This window comes from Ahaetulla prasina, chromosome 1 (genome assembly GCF_028640845.1).
Source record: "Ahaetulla prasina isolate Xishuangbanna chromosome 1, ASM2864084v1, whole genome shotgun sequence".
NCBI lineage: Eukaryota > Metazoa > Chordata > Lepidosauria > Squamata > Colubridae > Ahaetulla > Ahaetulla prasina.
In genome coordinates, this window is record NC_080539.1 from 97,502,136 (window position 1) to 97,520,900 (window position 18,765).

An 18,765-nucleotide genomic window follows, 5' to 3' on the forward strand; every position below is an offset into this window, starting at 1 on the left:
TCTGACCAACTATGGAGAAGTGGTGATTGGAACATGTTCATTGTAGGGGAAGAGAGAATTAATACAGAAAATTAATAGGTGGTAGAGATGGAGTGGAGGGGGGTGGGGTGAGGGTTGCAGTTTTTTATAAAATATTTCTCAAACAAGGAAGCAGGCAGATAGTTTATTCTGATTAAATAAACACTTAGCAAGGGTTTGTGATGGGTTGGCCTCTATACCAGGGGTCTCCAACCTTGGTCCCTTTAAGACTTGTGGACTTCAACTCCCAGAGTCCCAGGAACTTTGGGAATTGAAGTCCAGAAGTCTTAAAGGGACCAAGGTTGGATACCCCTGCTCTATATCATATCACTCACCTGCAGTTAAGTTCTGTTTAGACACATGTATTGACCCCAGAGCCAATTTGGTATCATGGTGAAAGCACCAGGCTAGAAAATGTGAGACTGAGAGTTCTAGAGTTCCATTTAGGCCCAAAGCCAGCTGGCTGACCTTGGGCCAGTCACAGCTCTAGAAAGAGGTTAAAAACAAATCACTTCTAATTTTTTTTTGCCAATAAAACTGCAGGAACTAGTCCAGGCAGCTGCCAGGAGTCAAAACTAACTCCAAAGGTATTAGTTGACCACTTTTTCAAATGTGCTGCAATATTTGGTAGATCATACATTCAGAAATAAAATTATCAAATATAAATTCATTCCTTGGCAAATTAGAGGTAAGGGTTGATCCAGGGGTGAAATCCTCCTGTTCGGACCGGATTGCCCAATCCAGTAGCGATGGCGGTGGGTGGTTCGGAGAACCAGTAGCAAAAATCCCTGCCCCCCGCCCCGCTTCCCCGCATGCCCAGCTGAGCCGTGTGATCATCAGAGGTTTTTTTTTACTTTTAAAAGCATTTTTTCTTCAGCGGAAAAATGCTATTAAAAGTTTTTTAAAAAGCCTCTGATGATTGCGCGGTTCAGCTGGGATTGTCAGAACCTTTTCCAAGCATTTTTTCTACAAGCTCTTCTGCCGTGCTTTGAAAGGGTTCTGTCGATCAGGCAACTCAGCTAGGATTGTCAGAACCCTTTAAAAGCTTTTTTTCCTCTGGCAATTCCAGCTGAGTTGCCTGATCATCACAGGCTTTTAAAAGCATTTTTTTACAACCTCTTCGGCCGAAAAAATGTTTTTAAAAGTTAAAAAAATGGCCACGCCCACCCAGTCACATTACCCCCACCACCAAGCCACGCCCACAGAACTGGTAGTAACAAATTTTACATTTCACCCCTGGGTTGATCCCTCCAAAATTACAAGCGAGATGTCTAGTTAGCAGCCCATAGAGTTACATGGAATTTTAAAAGGTCACAGAATAAGATGTCTTTATGACAGTATATCTGGATCTAGTTATACATAGATCAATCTCATCCATTGGGGGTTTTTTTCTCCAATTTGTGAAAATGAACATTGCCCACACCAAATTTTGCCCTATATCGTAATCCTCCAGGACACAATATATTAATGTAAATCCTAAACCAATTTTTTTGTATATTTCGATACTAGTGACAGCAAATTATACCAATACCTGAGTGCCATAACCTATTTACATATATTTATACTGTAATACTACAATTGCACATTAGGCAAACAAACAGTAATTGATACCCTAATAAAAAAACTACCAAGGAGAAAATAATACCCTCATCAACACTGATAGGACAAGGTGCTTTATATAAACAGAGAGTAAACCCCACTTACTTCTAGCCCTGAAGAGATTACTTAGTCTGGTAAAGAAACATCTCCAAGCATACAATCAAGCTCCAGAGCACCCAGGGCTCCACAAAAATTGTTGCAGCCATAAATGCTATGAATGTGCTAAAAAATGTATGTTGAAGTAAATATTTGAAAATATTATCATTTTAGTTTGCGTATAATTTGTTTAATGAGAGTGAGACCTGCATCTATGCCTGAAAATTGAAAAAAAAATGCCTTTTTTCCCTTTACAAAGAGAAAAGTAACACAAGTGAATAAAAAATATGAAGGGGGGGGATGCTTGTTAAATATGTCTGGGATTTAGTTGAATTCAAAGGTTATGCAACATGATATAATGAGTTAAATTTAGAAGTGCAGTGTAGTTTTGCCTTGAAAAAGAGGATGTGCAGAACAACAACTCTGAATTTGCCTCTACTCACAGGGACCTCTAGAAGCTGAAGCTCAAAATTTGTAGACGATTGCGGGTTCTCTTTACATAATAGTTTGTTTGTTTGTTTGTTTGTTTATTTATTTATTTATTTAGTCATAACAATATATGTAGGTATCATACAAAAAGATTATATAATATATAAACACATATATGGGTAAATATAAGGAGGTATAAGCATATATGTATATAGGAAGAAGAAAAGAAAAACAATAGGACAGGAACGGTAGGCATGTTTTGTGCGCTTATACACGCCCCTTATGGTCCCCTTAGGAATGGGGTGAGGTCAATAGTAGACAGTTTTTGGTTGAAGATTTTAGGATTATGGGAAGAGACCACAGAGTCAGGTAAAGTATTCCAAGCACTGATGATTCTGTTACAGAAGTCATATTTTCTGCAATCTAGATTAAAGCGGTTGACATTAAGTTTAAATCTATTGGTTGCTCTAGTATTATTGCAATTGAAGCTGAAGTAGTCTTTAACAGGAAGGACATTACAATAGATGATTCTGTGAGTTAAACTTAGGTCTTGTAGAAGGCGACGGAGTTCCAAGTTTTCTAAGCCTAGGATTTCAAGTCTGATGGGTTAAGGTATTTTGTTGTTTTCAGAGGAATGGAGAACTCTTCTTGTAAAATATTTCTGGACACGTTCAATTGTATTGATGTCAGAGATGTGGTGAGGGTTCCAAACAGGCGAGCTGTATTCTAGAATTGGTCTAGCAAATGTTTTATATGCTCTGGTTAGTAGTGTGGTGTTTTTGGAAAAGAAGCTACGCAAAATTAGGTTTACAACTCTTAGAGCTTTTTTTGCTATGTAGTTGCAGTGGGCTTTGGCACTTAGATCATTTGACATGAAAACTCCGAGATCTTTAACGGGAATGGGTTCTTAAACTTGCCATCAAAGCAACGTCTCCCACCTACCTCATAATAGGGTCTCAAGTTATCAATAATACTTTTCTTTTTCAATAACGCTGGACAGTGTTTATTTATTGCTAACCATTTGTTATTTATTTCACCAGCAAAAGAGATGGTATCTGTCCTCTGCTAACCACAGTGCAGCTCCCTGGTGAAGTTGTTTTTCATTGTTTTAATCAGAGATAAGGCTGAAGTCAAGCCTCTGCTTGCGTATGTACATGCACAGGATTTGGCCTACGTCACTCTTGCACACCTATCTTAGGCACATTACCTGATGTTCTGATGGATTTTGGTTACCCAGAGGTTATATTTAATAAGAGAGAATGACTGATGCTCAGAACATCTCAAGACAGGCAACACACATCTGGTAAGTCAAGAGGCTAACACAATCTGATATAGGTAAAGTAAATAATCTATTTTATACTCATGAGCTTTTTTTCTTTAACTCAAGAGCAATCTAAATAGAAATGTTGTTTTGTTTTATCCAATATTTGCAAAGCATTATATTGATGTGTGATAAATTGTCCCTTGAGGAGACTGAATCCTAATCAGCAAAAACTCTGCATCACCCTTTTACAATTTATGGGCCTCCAAATGATTTAGGATTATTTCTTGCAGGTTCATCAGGTGAGTTACAAATTCTGACAGTGCGCATCAGTTTGAAAAAGGGAGATTCAAATGAATAGGTACCTTCCAAGAGTTTTTTGTCTCTGAGCATCTGTCAATATTATATGTACAAATCCTAGATATTGGGAAGTGTTGGGCGTTGCCTAACAATGCACTTCTAGGATAGAAAACATTTTTATTATGTTTATTAAAATTATACAGATATTTCCTTTGAAATATATGCTAATAGCCAACTGGGTGATTTTGGGTCAGTCACTCTCTCTCAGCCCAACCCACCTCACAGGGTTGTTGTAAGAAAAATAGGAGGAGGAAGTTGCGTTGGATATGTTTGCCACCTCGAGTTATTTATAAAAGAAATAATAAGGTTGGGATATAGATAAATAATAGAGATGTATTGGTAATTTTGTAAACAATACTTCGGTTTTATAATTTTCTTAAAATGTAGATTCTGCAACAACTAAACATTTTATATTGTAAAAACTGCTTAATCCTGAAGTTGTTTATCATCTAATTGGCACTTCTTTAATTTATCATTGTCACCAAATAGTTATTTTTGTGTTTGTTTTCTCTCTTTCTCTCTAAAGGACATATTCTCAGTTTGCTACAGTGGATGATTATTACTGATTAAAAGCGGCACAAATATTCTCTGCACCCAGCCTCATCATCTGATTCTCCAATTTCGAAAGTACTAATCCTGCAGGATTTCCTATCTTTGTGCAAACATGGAAGCCCAACAGAACAAGTTTGAATTCTTCCATAAGCTGGGCTATAGCAAGAAGGAGGTGTGCAAAGTGCTGGAGAAATTAGGTCAAGAGGCTTCAGAGAATGATTTGCTGCAAGAATTGATTCTCATGGGAAAGAGACCGCGGAAGAGTGAGAGTGGGACACAGTGTTTTCAGCCCAATCTTGCTGATCGTGGAGTACCAGGGTCTCTCCCATTTTCCCAGGTCTCTACTGAGGAACCAAGTGAGGCGGCTGATCATTTGAGGCCTATTGTAATCGATGGGAGCAACGTTGCAATGAGGCAAGCATCTTTCCATTTTGTTGTCTCAAGAGCTTCTATTTGCTCTGCGGTCCTAGAATATTATAGGTCAAGATTTAAAATATGCTGAATGCAACTGAGGGTTCTTGGGGTGACCACTCCTCTTTTCAGGAAGGCATAGTATTAACGTTATGATTGTGTTGCATTTGAACTTTTATGACATGAAGTTCTTCTCTAACGCATTTGAGCTACAACAGCATGAAGATGTGCTACATTCAAATAAGGAACCCAGGAAGGACATTTCATGTGGGAACTGATCTTATCTAAATTGTAGCTGAGGAGATTAAATAACCACGCATGCAGACAGGCTCTCTTTTCAAAATCCACTTATGCACATTTCTTAAACTTACAGGCATCCTATCTCAGGGAGATCTGCACCCAAGGCCAATTAAACTGCTGCTGTTTTATTACAAAATCCAAGGAAAGATAAAAATCCTTTTATGACCACAGATTTCACTGTTGCTTTTGTAGATTTCCTGATGACAAAAACCAGAGTGTGGCGGGTGGCACAGGAAAGAGACTGCAGAGTCTGTGACCTAAATTTAAATATAATAGAGGGTTGGGGTGGAGAAAGAATAGATGTTGTATGCATGTACACATCACTCCATTGATTTCAGAATCAGGTGCCCTCCAGCTGTACTGAGCTGCAGGCTCCTGGCACAGTGGTGAGTTTCAAAATTTTTTACTACCAGTTCTGTGGCTGTGGATTGGTGGGCGTGGCAGGGGAAGGATTCTGTAAAATCTCCATTCCCTCCCTATCAGCTGGGAACTGGGAGGCAGAGAATAGATGTGGGTGGGGCCAGGGAGAATTTTTACTACCGGTTCTCTGAGCTACTCAAAATTCTCCAGAACTGGTCAGAACCTTCTGAAACCCACCTCTGTCCTGGCACTATCAATTTTTGTTAAGTTTTCTTACCATGGTACATTGAAGGGAGAGTTTCACAAGGCTGGACTCTTCTAAGGTGAAACTTCAGTCTACCTGCTACATTAGTTCCTGGATTGTTAGGCAGAATGCCCGGATCCTTTCTCAGATTTGCATGACAGTTTTGTGTGTCCTTGATGTACCTTTGAGCAAACTTGGCAACTTTAAGATCCGTGGATCTCCAACTCCCTGAATTTCCCAGCTAGCTATGCTGGAGTCAAAACCCACACAACGTAATGTTAACAACACTGCTAGATTAACTTTTTTGTTTATAAAATTATTGACCTATAATTTTTCTGTTTGCTTTTATGATGTTTTTTTTTTTAAATTGTACGTTGCCTTGAGTTGTTCTGCAATTACACAGCTTTGACGAATTGAAATACTCATAGTAATAACAAACTGGCAACTGCTGGACTATGAGTCTCATAATCTCCCACCCGCCTGATCCCATCTGCTGAGAATGATGTGACTGATAATCTAACACATCTAATGGCCTCAGAATGAGTAATGCAGTTCACCTAATCAAGACATTGCTAAAAGTTGGAGTAAATTACTTCTGACTCATCTCTTTAACCAGCATAGGTGACCATATAAAAAAGTTGCTCTCCCTTCAGAGTGGAGTCCATGATTCTCAGGAAAATGCAGTAACCTGTGTGTGAGAGTCAACAAGGATTTTACAATTTGTCTGAAAAAACCCGGAACAACCAACCCCCGGAGGGGATATTAGGGACTCCAATATCAAACAGAATGTATCTAACAGGGCAATTACAATAAGCTCCTATGTTTAGGAATCAAAAAGCTCTGTGAATTTGCTTAGTGAATGTGCAAAAACCCCGTTGGTAAAACTAAAGGAAATGAAAAACCACTTTGTTCAACACCAGCCTTCTTTAGCCAGTTATGGTTAGCTTACTACTCAAATAATGACTGTACTGCTCTATATTAGCAAATTGTCTTAGGGAGCTTGTCTCCCTAAGCAAATAGCAGACTTCTAATTACTTCGCATACCAAAATCACTATAAAGTCTTGGTACAATTAAATCCAAGTAGGGTACCAACAGCTTCTGATAACCTGACAATGGATTTCATCCATCACAAGTCTATGTGCATCTCCCCTTGGTCCATGCTGGCTGTGGAATTCTGGGAGTTGAAGTCCGCCAGGCTTAAAGTTGCCCAGGTTGGAGACCCCTGATCCATGCCATAGGAACTGGAGTGCCAGCTAGGCTGAACTTTTTCTAGATTAGAAAGATATACATGCAAATAGGTAAGCCACAGGAAATTGCTGCACAATTGGGGGAAAAATATGTATAACATATGATGCTCAGCTAGGTGGCAGCACCTAAACAGGGTTCAATTTAGTTTCTGTTTGGAAGCCCTAGCCCTAAAAACACCTCAGAAGCCAGCGGCAAATGAGTTTCATATTTTTGCCAAGAAAACCGCACTGAAATGTCCTTGAAGCTGTCAGTAATCAAACTTGACTAAGTGAATTTTACTCTATAAAATATAATAGAAGCAGTAACTAATATTCAGAATATTCAACGTAACCATTAGCTTACTCTAGGATTTTTGAATATATACTTTCACAGCATAGAAGAAATTAAGTAGATTTACTATGTAATTGTGGGTTACTGCTGAAATTATTGCCTACTTGGTTAGATTTCCATGAAGACAAGAAAAACGAACTAGAAAAAAAAACCTGCTTCTTCCTTTTTGTTCTGGGTTTTTCTCAACATTTTTGTTTATTTTATATGAAGCCACCTGGAGTCCAGGGAGTAGATGGCATACAAATTGCTTCAGTGAAAAAGCTGTTCCCAAACTGAGAATTCTAAGAAAGAATGGAATAAATAAATACACAAGAAGGGATCCTATTAATCATAGGCCATTAATTTAAGTGTAATTTTAAATCTATAATGGCAGTCATTTCTAAAATTAACTTCTGGATCCATTGTTCAAAAATAGCCTTCAATTTATTTTTATTTTTTTATTTTTTTTATTTTGTCATAACAATATATGTAGGTATCATACAAAAATATTATATAATATATAAACACATATATGGGTAAATATAAGGAGGTATAAGCATATATGTATATAGGAAGAAGAAAAGAAAAACAATAGGACAGGAACGGTAGGCACGTTTGTGCGCTTATGCACGCCCCTTATGGTCCTCTTAGGAATGGGGTGAGGTCAATAGTAGAGAGTTTTTGGTTAAAGCTTTTAACCAAAAGTCAGGTAAAGTATTCCAAGCACTGATGATTCTGTTACAGAAGTCATATTTTCTGCAATCTAGATTAAAGCGGTTGACATTAAGTTTAAATCTATTGGTTGCTCTAGTATTATTGCAATTAAAGCTGAAGTAGTCTTTAACAGAAAGGACATTACAATAGATGATTCTGTGAGTTAAACTTAGGTCTTGTCGAAGGCGACGGAGTTCCAAGTTTTCTAAGCCTAGGATTTCAAGTCTGGTGGGATTTGTCCGTTGTTATGGTATTTTGTTCCATTTTGTGTTATTAATTAATATTTAAGTGTTCCTCTCCATTTATTTATTAGTGTTATTTATTTTATGTCTATAGTGTTCTCTTTATTTCTTTCTGGTTCCCTCTACTGTGCCCAACATGCGAATTCCCATTGTATCATGTTTTCTTTTAAAAAGAAAGGAATCAATGAATATGGGAGAAGTTCCATTAATTATATGCAATTAATTTAAGTATAATTTTAAGTCAATTATATAAGATTCTGCTCTTATAGGATTCTAGGTGTTGCCATAGCATAGCATTAAAAATCCAGCATTTTTAAATAGTCATGTATCTGATAGAGTCTAGATAATTAAAAACTGGGTAGAAACTCTACTTCATGCAGAATACACAAGTACCTTATGTAGTCAAGGAGAGAAGCAAGCTAGAATTAAGGAGAAATTTCCTGACAGTTAGAACAATCAGTGAACAACTTGTTCCAACATTGTAAGTTTTTAAGAAGAGATTGGACAACCATTTGTCTGAAATGGTATAGAGGGAGCAGGTAGTTGGACTAGAAAACTTCCCAGGTCCCTTCCAACTCTGATATTCAGTTCTGTTCTATTTCTGTTCTGTTTCAAGTAAACATCTTCAGGCTGAAAGAAATTTTACTGCCAACAGTTTGATTTCAGGCATCTTTTTGTAGAGTTGGGTGCCAGGCATCTAAGAACGTTTTTGAGATTATTCAAATCAGATCCAATCCTGAATATTAGACATCTTATTATAATTCCATTGCTAGATCAATATATTTTCTATTTTTCTACTGGCCCTGCATCCAGATAGATTTCTAGGTCAGTAGAATGTGAAATAATAGCTAACTTTGGATCCTTCTCAAAAGCTTCATAACAAAAAGATTTGGGAGATAGACTAAGATAACAGTCTTCTCCCTTTACCGTGCTTTTAAAAGATAGATCTACAAAATATCATTGGCATTATGGGCAGGAACAAGCAGATATGTTAATATATCAGATATATTTTGCCTTTTAGGGAACTGATGGTCCCTCCATCAAAATCAATATTGACATTACACAACAGTGAGAAAAAGAAATACTTTTAGACACATTTTGAGCTAGGAAATGGTTGTCAGTATTGAATGAAATAAATCCATTTTTAAAAGAAAAAAGCCATTCCCAGTTGCCAGAAATTTTAGCTGCCAGGCACAAGAACTCATTTAAATCCAGCATATGATATACGGCAGAAGCCATTAAAAAGTACTGTATCTTGCTAACATTCAAAAATAATCACTTTTCATTTTTTCCAGTCATGGAAACAAAGAAGTGTTTTCATGCTTAGGAATTCAGCTGGTGGTAGACTGGTTCAAACAAAGAGGTCACCAGTACATCAAAGTTTTCGTTCCATCTTGGAGAAAGGAACAGTCTCGATTTGATACCCCTGTTACAGGTATGAACAGATCCAACAGATTTTCAATAGGAAGTATTGGTTCCCAGTTGTACATTAAATAATTCATACTGCAATCAATGAGATTAAATATTTATCAGAACACTGCTTCTATGGAAGTACAAAGGAATAAGGCAGAAAAAACAATTAGAACCACTCCAAATCAGTTTTGCTATAGCTACTGGTTTTCAAATATTTAAACAAATAAAGTTCTTATTATTTTTGTCCAAGAAACAGCTAGCTTGGTTATTCATTTATTTTACCAATAACTGTAACTTGAAAAAACTAGCAAGAGTATGCTTTTTCCTTTGTACCAATAGCAGTGTTCCAATATCTCAGGGGCTGCCACAAAGAAGAAGGAGTCATGCTATTCTCCAAAGCACCTGAGGGTAGGATAAGAAGCAATGGGTGGAAACTAATCAAGGAGAGAAGCAACTTAGAACTAAGGAGAAATTTCCTGACAGTTAGAACAATTAAATCAGTGGAACAACTTGCCTCCAGAAGTTGTGAATGCTCCAACACTGGAAGTTTTTAAGATGATGTTGGATAACCGTCGGAGGTGGGTTTCAGAAGGTTCTGGCCAGTTCTGGAGAACCGTAGTGGAAATTTTGCGTAGTTTGGAGAACCGGTAAATGCCACCTCTGACTGGCCCCACCCTCATCTATTCTCTGCCTCCCAAATCCCAGCTGAGGAGGAAATGGGGATTTTGCAGTAACCTCCCCCTGGAGTGGGGTGGGAATGGAGATTTTACAGTATCCTTTCCTTGCCACACCCACCAAGCCACACCCAGTAAACATTTTTGAAACCTACCACTGATAACCATTTGTCTGAAGTGGTGTAGGGTTTCCTGCCTAAGCAGGGAGTTGGACTAGAAGACTTTCAAGGTCCCTTCCAACTCTGTTATTCTATTCTATTCAGTAATATATAGAATATATTCAGTAATATATTACTGAATATATAGAATTCAGACTCTCAGAGACTGACACAGTGGTGGGTTGCTCCCAGTTCGCCTCAGTTCGGGCGAAACAGTAGTGGCGGCGGCAGGAGACTCCACCCACCCACTCAGACGTCATCAAAAATGCTCCATGCACGCGCAGAAGTGCTGCACACTTGCAAAGTGAGCGTGCATGCACACGCGCTACCGATAGCAAACTGGTAGCACCGGGATTTGAAACCCCCTACTGCTCTGACATCAATCAATTAGCTCACAACTTACGCTCATAAGGTAGAAATATGTAGATTTAACTTATAAGATACATTTTATTTTGAAGCCTAAAATAACAGTGGACTTCAAAGTACAGTTAGTTCTTGACCTACAAAAGTTCATTTGATGACAGTTCAAAGTTATAAAGGCACTGAAAAAAAATGATTTGTGACAATTTTTCAAACTTATGACCGTTGCAGCTTCTGCGTGGTCATATGATCAAAATTCAGATACTTGGGAACTGACTCATATTTATGAAGGTTGCAGTGTCCCAGGTCATGTGATCACATTTTGCAACCTTCTGACAAGCAAAGTCAGTGAGGAAGCTGGATTCATGTAACAACCATGTGACTAACTTAACAATTGCAGGGATTCACCTAACAATTGTGGCAGGAAAGGTCGTAAAATGGGACACAGTTCATTTAACAACTGTCTTGCTTAGCAATAGAAATTTTGGACTCAGTTGTGGTTGTAAGTCGAGGACTACCTGTATCAGGCAATGTATCTAGAATATTCTATAAATATTACATTGCAGAGGAAGTGTAGTACATTGTTCCTCACTGTAAGCTCAACTAGTATTTGTCTGTTTATAGTAGAATTTTACATAATTTTCTCAAGAGCTTGTTCTGTTAGGCAGTATTTCACTTACTACCTCACTAAAGTGCTTATTTGTGGACAGGTTACCTTTTAATATCCATATTCATGACCTTCAGCTGTATCTGCACTTCCGTACCCAATGCCAACTTAATTTGTAAAATTTCTAGGCTGCTCAGCTCCCAGATGTGAGAATAGTTGTTGAATTATCCTAGATTCCAAGCCAACTTTGAGTATATAACATATGGGGTCAGTTTATAAAATAAACATAATAAACAAGCAATGTTTAAACAGGGAATGTGTGATCCTTCAAGTGTTCCTGAACTTCTAGCATCTCTCATCATTGACCAGGTTAGCTAGAATTTATATTCAGGAACATTTGGGAGACCACAATGTACCAGACAATTTACATTTCAGTTCATATTCTAATTAAATGGGAAGCATTCGGATTTATTCCAAATTAAATGGGCACCGACATGGTGTTTTATAAATACATGCACTTGAAGAATTAGCAGGGGGTTGGACAAGAAGACCTGCAAGGTCCTCTCCCAACTCTGTTATTCTGTATTCTGAATGAAAACATTACAAGCTGTTTTTGTTTCCTTGTTCAATGCTGATATTTTGAACTCTATCTTCCATTTCTGCATACAACTCTTCTCTGTATGTGTGTGTCTGGTAATATTTGTTCATTTTCCTGCCCCATTTTTACTTTAGATCTGCATATCCTTGAAAGCTTGGCCAAGCAAGCAATTCTCATCTACACACCATCCCGCAAAATAAAGGGCAAAAGAATGATGTGCTATGATGATCGCTACATTGTTAAATTGGCCTATGAGCAAGACGGCGTCATTGTTTCCAACGACAACTTTCGAGATCTGCAGAATGAAAACCCCGAGTGGAAATGGTTCATTGAGCAACGACTGCTCATGTATTCTTTCGTCAATGACAAGTAAGAGTCTGGTATGCGTGCAAACAAGATTTCGTCAAGATCTAGCTGAATTCTAATGTTATAAAGTACAGATTTCAAGGAGCAAGATCTAAAGTTTAAAATTCACAAACAGGAGCATGACAATCAATTGATCAATCAATCCATCTTTTTTCGGTCACAGACCAGCAGATGAAGAACAAAATCATGGTTAATTAGAACAAAAAAGGAAAAATATAATTGCTGTCAAATATCTAAAAAGTATTAAGAGTAAATATTACGGTGTGCTATACAAACTGTAAAACAATACATGGATATAGTCAAGGAAATAAAATCAGGTCATTAAAAAAGGTCTTTTCTAATTTGACTGGAACAGTCTGAAACAAATATAGGAATTTTGGTAGTATAGACATCTTTACGGCTGCTATTCTTCCTAATAGTGACAGCTGCATCTTCTTCCACAATTCTAAATCTTTTTTTGTTTCTTGTAATAATTTGTTGTAATTATTCTCCTTTATTGCTTTGCAATGTGCTGACAACCATATCCCTAAGTATTTGATTTTTCTTGTTGTTTGAAGTCCAAGTGATCTTTCCAGTTCTATTGTTTGTGGTTCTGTTAAATTTTTTGGTAGAAGTTTTGTTTTCTGTCTATTAATTTTCAGCCCTGCTACAGTTCCATATCTTTCTAATTCCTTAATTAGTGCTTGTCCTCTCTCTAGTGGTTCTTCAATGATAAAAGCCAAATCATCTGCAAATGCTTGCAGTTTATATTCTTCACTTCTGATTTTCAATCCTTTTATTTCTGGATTTTGTCTAATTCGTTCTAGTAATACTTCTAATGAAAGTATGAAGAGCAGAGGGGATAGGGGGCAGCCTTGTCGAACTCCTTTTTCTATATTTAAAGTTTGGGTATTTTCTCCATTGATTATAATTTTTGCTTTTTGTATCGAATATATTGCTGTTATAATATTCTCAAATTTGGTGCCAAAATTCATATCATATACTTGTTGAATCATAAATTGCCAATTGAGATTGTCAAATGCTTTTTGGGCGTCCAAGAAAACAAGGGCTACCTGTTTCTCTGGGTGAGCTTCATAGTATTCCAAACTATCCATAATTATTCTTAAATTGTTTCTAATTTGTCTGTCTGGAAGGAATCCATTTTGGTCTGAGTGTATATAATCATTCAAAATTTTCTTTAATCTATTGGCGATAATAGTAGCAAATATTTTATAATCTACATTTAACAGAGAGATTGGTCTATAATTTTAAGGAAATAAAATCAGATTGATCTAAAAATAACAACTTAAGATAAAACAGATCAGAACAACTTGGATGGTTAGTTATGGAAATAATTCCGGTCAAACACTTACATAGAGAGGGCTAACACATAATATTGTGTTCTATCATTTCAATTATTCTTCCACTGGATGGACAGTTTCTGTTTAAACGGGTATCCTTCAGATCTTCCTCAAATACTGGATTTTGAGAGGGCACTGAATTTAGTTAAAGAGAAATCTCTTCTGGATTTTGTGATTATTATGTAGCTAAGATATCTAGCTGATTGCAGAAGATGTACAGAATGGCTCAAGAAGGTATTTCCGGATAGAACTGGAAAGTCTGCTTGCATCTCTAAATCAGTGGCCCACTGTTTGAGATCAGGTAGCAGAGATATGACCAACCTTTTGTCTTGACCAGGCTACATTGAGCAGAGGCCGTGTATAAAATATATAATGTAGTCAATAACAAAATATATTTTTAAATATTTTTAATTGCAAGCTTATGGAGACACATCCCTAGCTGTCCCGGGCTGCAGGTAGTTGCAGGCTGCAGGCTGGACATGCCTGGGCTCATGCGTGTTCTTAAACCATCAAATGATAGCAGACCAGGAGTATGACAGAATTCCACCCAAATTCCTCCTCCTGATGGAAGGAATTATTTTTGCCAATGCCCTGTCTAACTTTGCTGTCCTCATTTGGTTCTCCATGGCCCTAGGGACTTCAAAGGTCTGGTGGGTTGGTGAAGGTTGCTAATTCTATTGAGCCAAGGAAAAGGCCCCACTGAGTCAAAAACATTCTGCAAATAGAAGACACTTTTCTGGCTGCTGAAGTTTTTGCTGGATCCAACCCAGGGCATGAATAAAAGGAAACAAGAAACTTTTGGACTTTTATTTGCTACCCTGAATCAATATAGATATAATTTGCAAAATTGAGAGACTGTGGCTATAATAAACATTTAGTCAATTTTTTGTTCCCTTTTCCACACAGCTGGAACATATTTTTCTGCTGTACATGTGTTGTCCTCATTTTTACCCACATAGTAGTCTTATAAAGTGAATTAGGCTAAGAAAAGTGACTTAAAATCACACCGTGAGCTCAAAGATTGAATAGAAGCTTGAATTGAGTTTCCCCAATATTAAACAATACTTTAATCAGTGTATTATAATATATTATCAGTACTGTACTGGTTTTCAGAGGTGTTATCTTAAATCTTTCTAACTTGCCTGCTGAGGTAAAAATGCAAAAATGGGCAACCAGCTAACTAGGCAGATATTAGCTAACATTTATTCTGATGGAGTGGTCACTAACTAGGTTTATAATAGTTTACAATCTATATCTATAGCTTCAAAGGGTTTGCCCCATGCAGATTGGCTATTTCCAATATTCTAATTTATGATGGCTTTAGAAATACATAAATATCCAAAACTTGTTTGAGAGTTCAAATGTATATTTGCAGGTATTTTTTCTATGAGGACATTGGTTTGAATATTTAGATATGAAGTATGTTGTGAACTGCAGCATATATAAGAAAATCATGACAATGTTGATTCAGTAATTTCTGTTATTTATTTTTAGATTCATGCCACCTGATGATCCTTTGGGCCGACATGGACCTTCTCTGGACAATTTTCTTAGCAAAAAACTTCTTTTCCGTGATTCAAAATGGCAGCTCTGTCCTTATGGTAAGTTTCATTCAATGCTCAGTCCCTTAGTTTGCAAGATTTACAATGAAACCGGTTACAAAAATAACAAGACTAAAACACTGGCTTTCCTCCACAACAGTTCATGATAATTTGCACATTATTTGCATATTCAGATATTTACAACTTTCAAAATAGCAAGCACCCAGCTTATCTGACATTATAGACACAGAAAAACCCAAACCAGTTCCAGATTTCAGTTTGGCCAAACCAAACCATAATCCTCCCAGAATGGTTTGGCTAAACAATATGTTTTCTGCATGAAACAAAACACATTTTTCACTTTATGCGCACCTCTAGAAATGGCCATGAAGTCTCAAAGTGAATCTCCCAAGAAAAATCTTATATTCCCTAGACATTCAAAGATGTATCTTCCCCAAAATGTATGAACTTTTTCTCAACATTATTCTGTATTTGTATAAATTCAAAGTACAGATAATCCTTGAAATATGAACACAACTGGGGCCAGAATTTCCATTGTTAAACAAGGCAGTTGTTAAGTGAGTTGCACCAAATTTTATGGCCTTTTGGCCAGAGTTGTTAAGCAAATCATTGAATTTTTACGTAAATCCAGCTTCCCCCATTGATTTTACTTATTGGACAATGGCTGGAAAGGTCGCAGATGGTGATCAGGTGATCCCAGGATTCTGCCACTGTTGTAACTACAAGCCAGTTGTCAAGCACCTGAATTTTGATCATGTGACCACAGAAATGCTATGATGGTTGTGAGAGAGTCAGTTTTTTTCACTGTTGCTGTAACTGAATATGATCACTAAATAAATGGTTGTAAGTTGAGGACTACCTGTATACGGAAAGATTATTTTTACAAAATTAAAAAATACAAGATGCTCCACTCTGCTTCCATGCCAATTATCTAGTAATTTTACTTTCCACAGGCAAAAAGTGCACGTATGGCATCAAGTGCAAATTTTACCACCCGGAAAGACTGAACTGGGACCATCTCTCTGTAGCTGATGAACTCCGTGTCAAAGCTAAAACCTACTTATCCAGTCAAACGACTGAAGAAGAGAAGGGAACAAATCCCACGAAGAATAAGAGTGGACATCCATCATCTCTATATAGTCCTAGAAGTGCTATTAACAGAAGCAGCACAGCACTCAGCTCAGAAGTAGTTCACACTAGTGTCCCACAACAGATAGGAGAGTACCAGATGGATTCAGCTAACAACTGGACAAACATGTATCAGAACAACCACCAGGTTCCATTAACTTTATTACAACATGGTCAAATTGGATACGCAGAAGCGGTATCTGAACAATTCACTGCATCTTCTCTAACTGCAAGGACTTATTCTGGAAATATACTTGGAGGCTCTATAAAATATGAAGCCCTAGTAGGTGAGCCCCCAAGAAACCATTATTTCAGGTACAGCCAGGGTCCACTTTTGTCTCATCACAACCGGTGTTTGGACTGTCCATGTTTAGAAATGTGTAACTTCCAGGGGTGTTGTAGAAAACAGGCATCAGGAATACGGACCTTACAAACACCTTCCTTTTTAGCAAGGCAGATGTCAAAGGCTCAGCCCAATGAAGAACAGGATTCTAGAGATTCTTCAACTGAGGTATTTTCATATAGCAAGTATGAGGAGATGGGTCACATTGGACATTTGCAAACCAGATCTTATGACCAATTATTTTTGTTAAATTCCAACTCACTCAGAAGACACAATTGTCCTCCTGGTGTGGAGTCTCAGCAGAATTTGGCTCAAACTCCATTTTCTCAACAGCAAGCAAATGTCCAGCAACCCCCAAGGCTTACATTCCCAAATTTTCAGGAAAACCAAGCCTTAATTTCCTCCAACACAGACATAGTGAGAAATTTTATACCATTAGCTAGGAAGCATGGGAATCTGCATAGTAGGTTCCCTAATAGGAAACCATGGTGAAGGTTTTCTCATGTCTTCTTTACACAAGGTACATTCAACTTCAGCAAATTAACTGGTAAGAACAGAAACAGATATATAGATATATACACAAGCGCACACAAAATTTGTTTTTCTGGTTTCAAACATTTATGCCCTGTGTTGCCATCCCCAGAAACAGCCTATCTTTCAAACCGTTGAAGACAATTTATATTCTTATTTGGATCCTTCCTACATGCACTTCCCACAATGCCTAAGAGCTGAAGCCTCATATATGTTTCTGTTTAACCATTCCCCAACAATTTCTTATTCTTTTATCAAACCTTGAGCAAGGGCTTTTTTTCAATCTACGTTTGGTAAGGTTTCTGTTTAACAAAGGTATTCTAGGCTCAAGTCAAAGTAAACTCTTGGTGACTACATAGATATGACCTGTAGGTTTAGTTTATTATTTACTGAGCTATCCTATTTGTAGTTTTCTTGGCAACAATAGGACAAAAACATGAGTTATTTGCAATTGCCTTTTTCTAGGATGTTTTTCTAACAGATCTGATATTCTAACGGCTGTCACTGCTGAGATTTCCTGGTGGTCTCCCATTCACGGCTGTCACTGCTGAGTCTTTAAGAGAGCAGCCGAGTTCAGTAAAGGACCTTCAGTTTCTCGGACATTCTAGTCTTGCAGTAGAAAGGCAAAGGCAGAAATGACAACTGGGTTCTCCCAATCACCAAGGGATACATTTTCAGTCATTCTGACTAATTGGACTCCAAGTACAATATTGGGCTTATGATTGCATACATTTATACCTTTTTTCCTTAATAACACCCACAGAAAAAAAAATAAGCCTTCAAGTGTCATTTGTGTCTTCACGTTCGCCCCCTTGGTTGGTGCATTAATTGCAACACCTCCTGGACAAATATTCCTTCCCTCAGATTTTGTTTGTTATTTACTGGACCATCCTCGAATATGGTATTTTCAGAAACTGCAACTGATCCAGTACAGGGAGATAACCTGGATTGTTATCCAAAAACCTCCATTTTGATATATTTCAGTAATGCTTTAAAAAAATCTTCAAAGGTTTCTATGTTGTTTTTAAGATTAGTCCACAGTGCTGATGCGAATATAAACAGCCAGGAACAATGCTGATAATATATTGTCCCACGAAACACATTTTACTTGATACATTTCTTTGTTTTTGAAAGCTCCAATTTTTTCTTATATTCCTTAATATGGATGGAATATAATGTGTCTTAATGGCTTATTCTGCAACTGCTTCCTAATTTACTTACTGTCTGCTTGTGGGACAATTGCGCAAACAAATTATATTGATATATTGTTTTTTAATTCAAAATAAATATGGAAGCTACCATGAAGATCTATTTGTAGAAAAGTGAAGGACAGCTTTTAAATAAAAATAAACAAACCGATTACATTTAGTGTATCTCTTTTGTCAAATAAACCAAGTTTTGACATATAGGGGAATGCTAATGTATTGGTGGGGTGGTGTTTAGATTACTACTCAAGGGGCAAGGTACATCTAAGAGGAAAATACTACGGTAGATCCTTTCTTTTCATGCCGTATTTCTTCCCCCTGCTGTTAGAAAAGGTG

General features: G+C 37.3%; 1 protein-coding gene across 1 annotated transcript; it reads left to right on the forward strand.

The window, feature by feature from the left end:
- Window positions 1-3,237: 3,237 nt before the first annotated feature.
- Window positions 3,238-12,351, forward strand: ZC3H12D (zinc finger CCCH-type containing 12D). The gene is made up of 4 exons (XM_058169896.1): window positions 3,238-3,445; window positions 4,290-4,729; window positions 9,440-9,579; window positions 12,089-12,351. Exons 2-4 carry the CDS (start codon window positions 4,428-4,430, stop codon window positions 12,325-12,327), a joined length of 681 nt encoding a protein of 226 aa, XP_058025879.1. The 5' UTR covers window positions 3,238-3,445; window positions 4,290-4,427; the 3' UTR covers window positions 12,328-12,351.
- The last annotated feature ends 6,414 nt before the right edge of the window (window positions 12,352-18,765 follow it).

Excerpts from the sequence above, each read along its gene's own strand:
- ZC3H12D (XM_058169896.1), top strand. The coding sequence starts at position 4,428 with ATGGAAGCCCAACAGAACAAGTTTGAATTCTTCCATAAGCTGGGCTAT. Across the intron at positions 4,730-9,439 it reads GGGAGCAACGTTGCAATGAG|TCATGGAAACAAAGAAGTGT; the intron begins GCAAGCATCTTT and ends CATTTTTTCCAG. Across the intron at positions 9,580-12,088 it reads ATTTGATACCCCTGTTACAG|ATCTGCATATCCTTGAAAGC; the intron begins GTATGAACAGAT and ends TTTTTACTTTAG.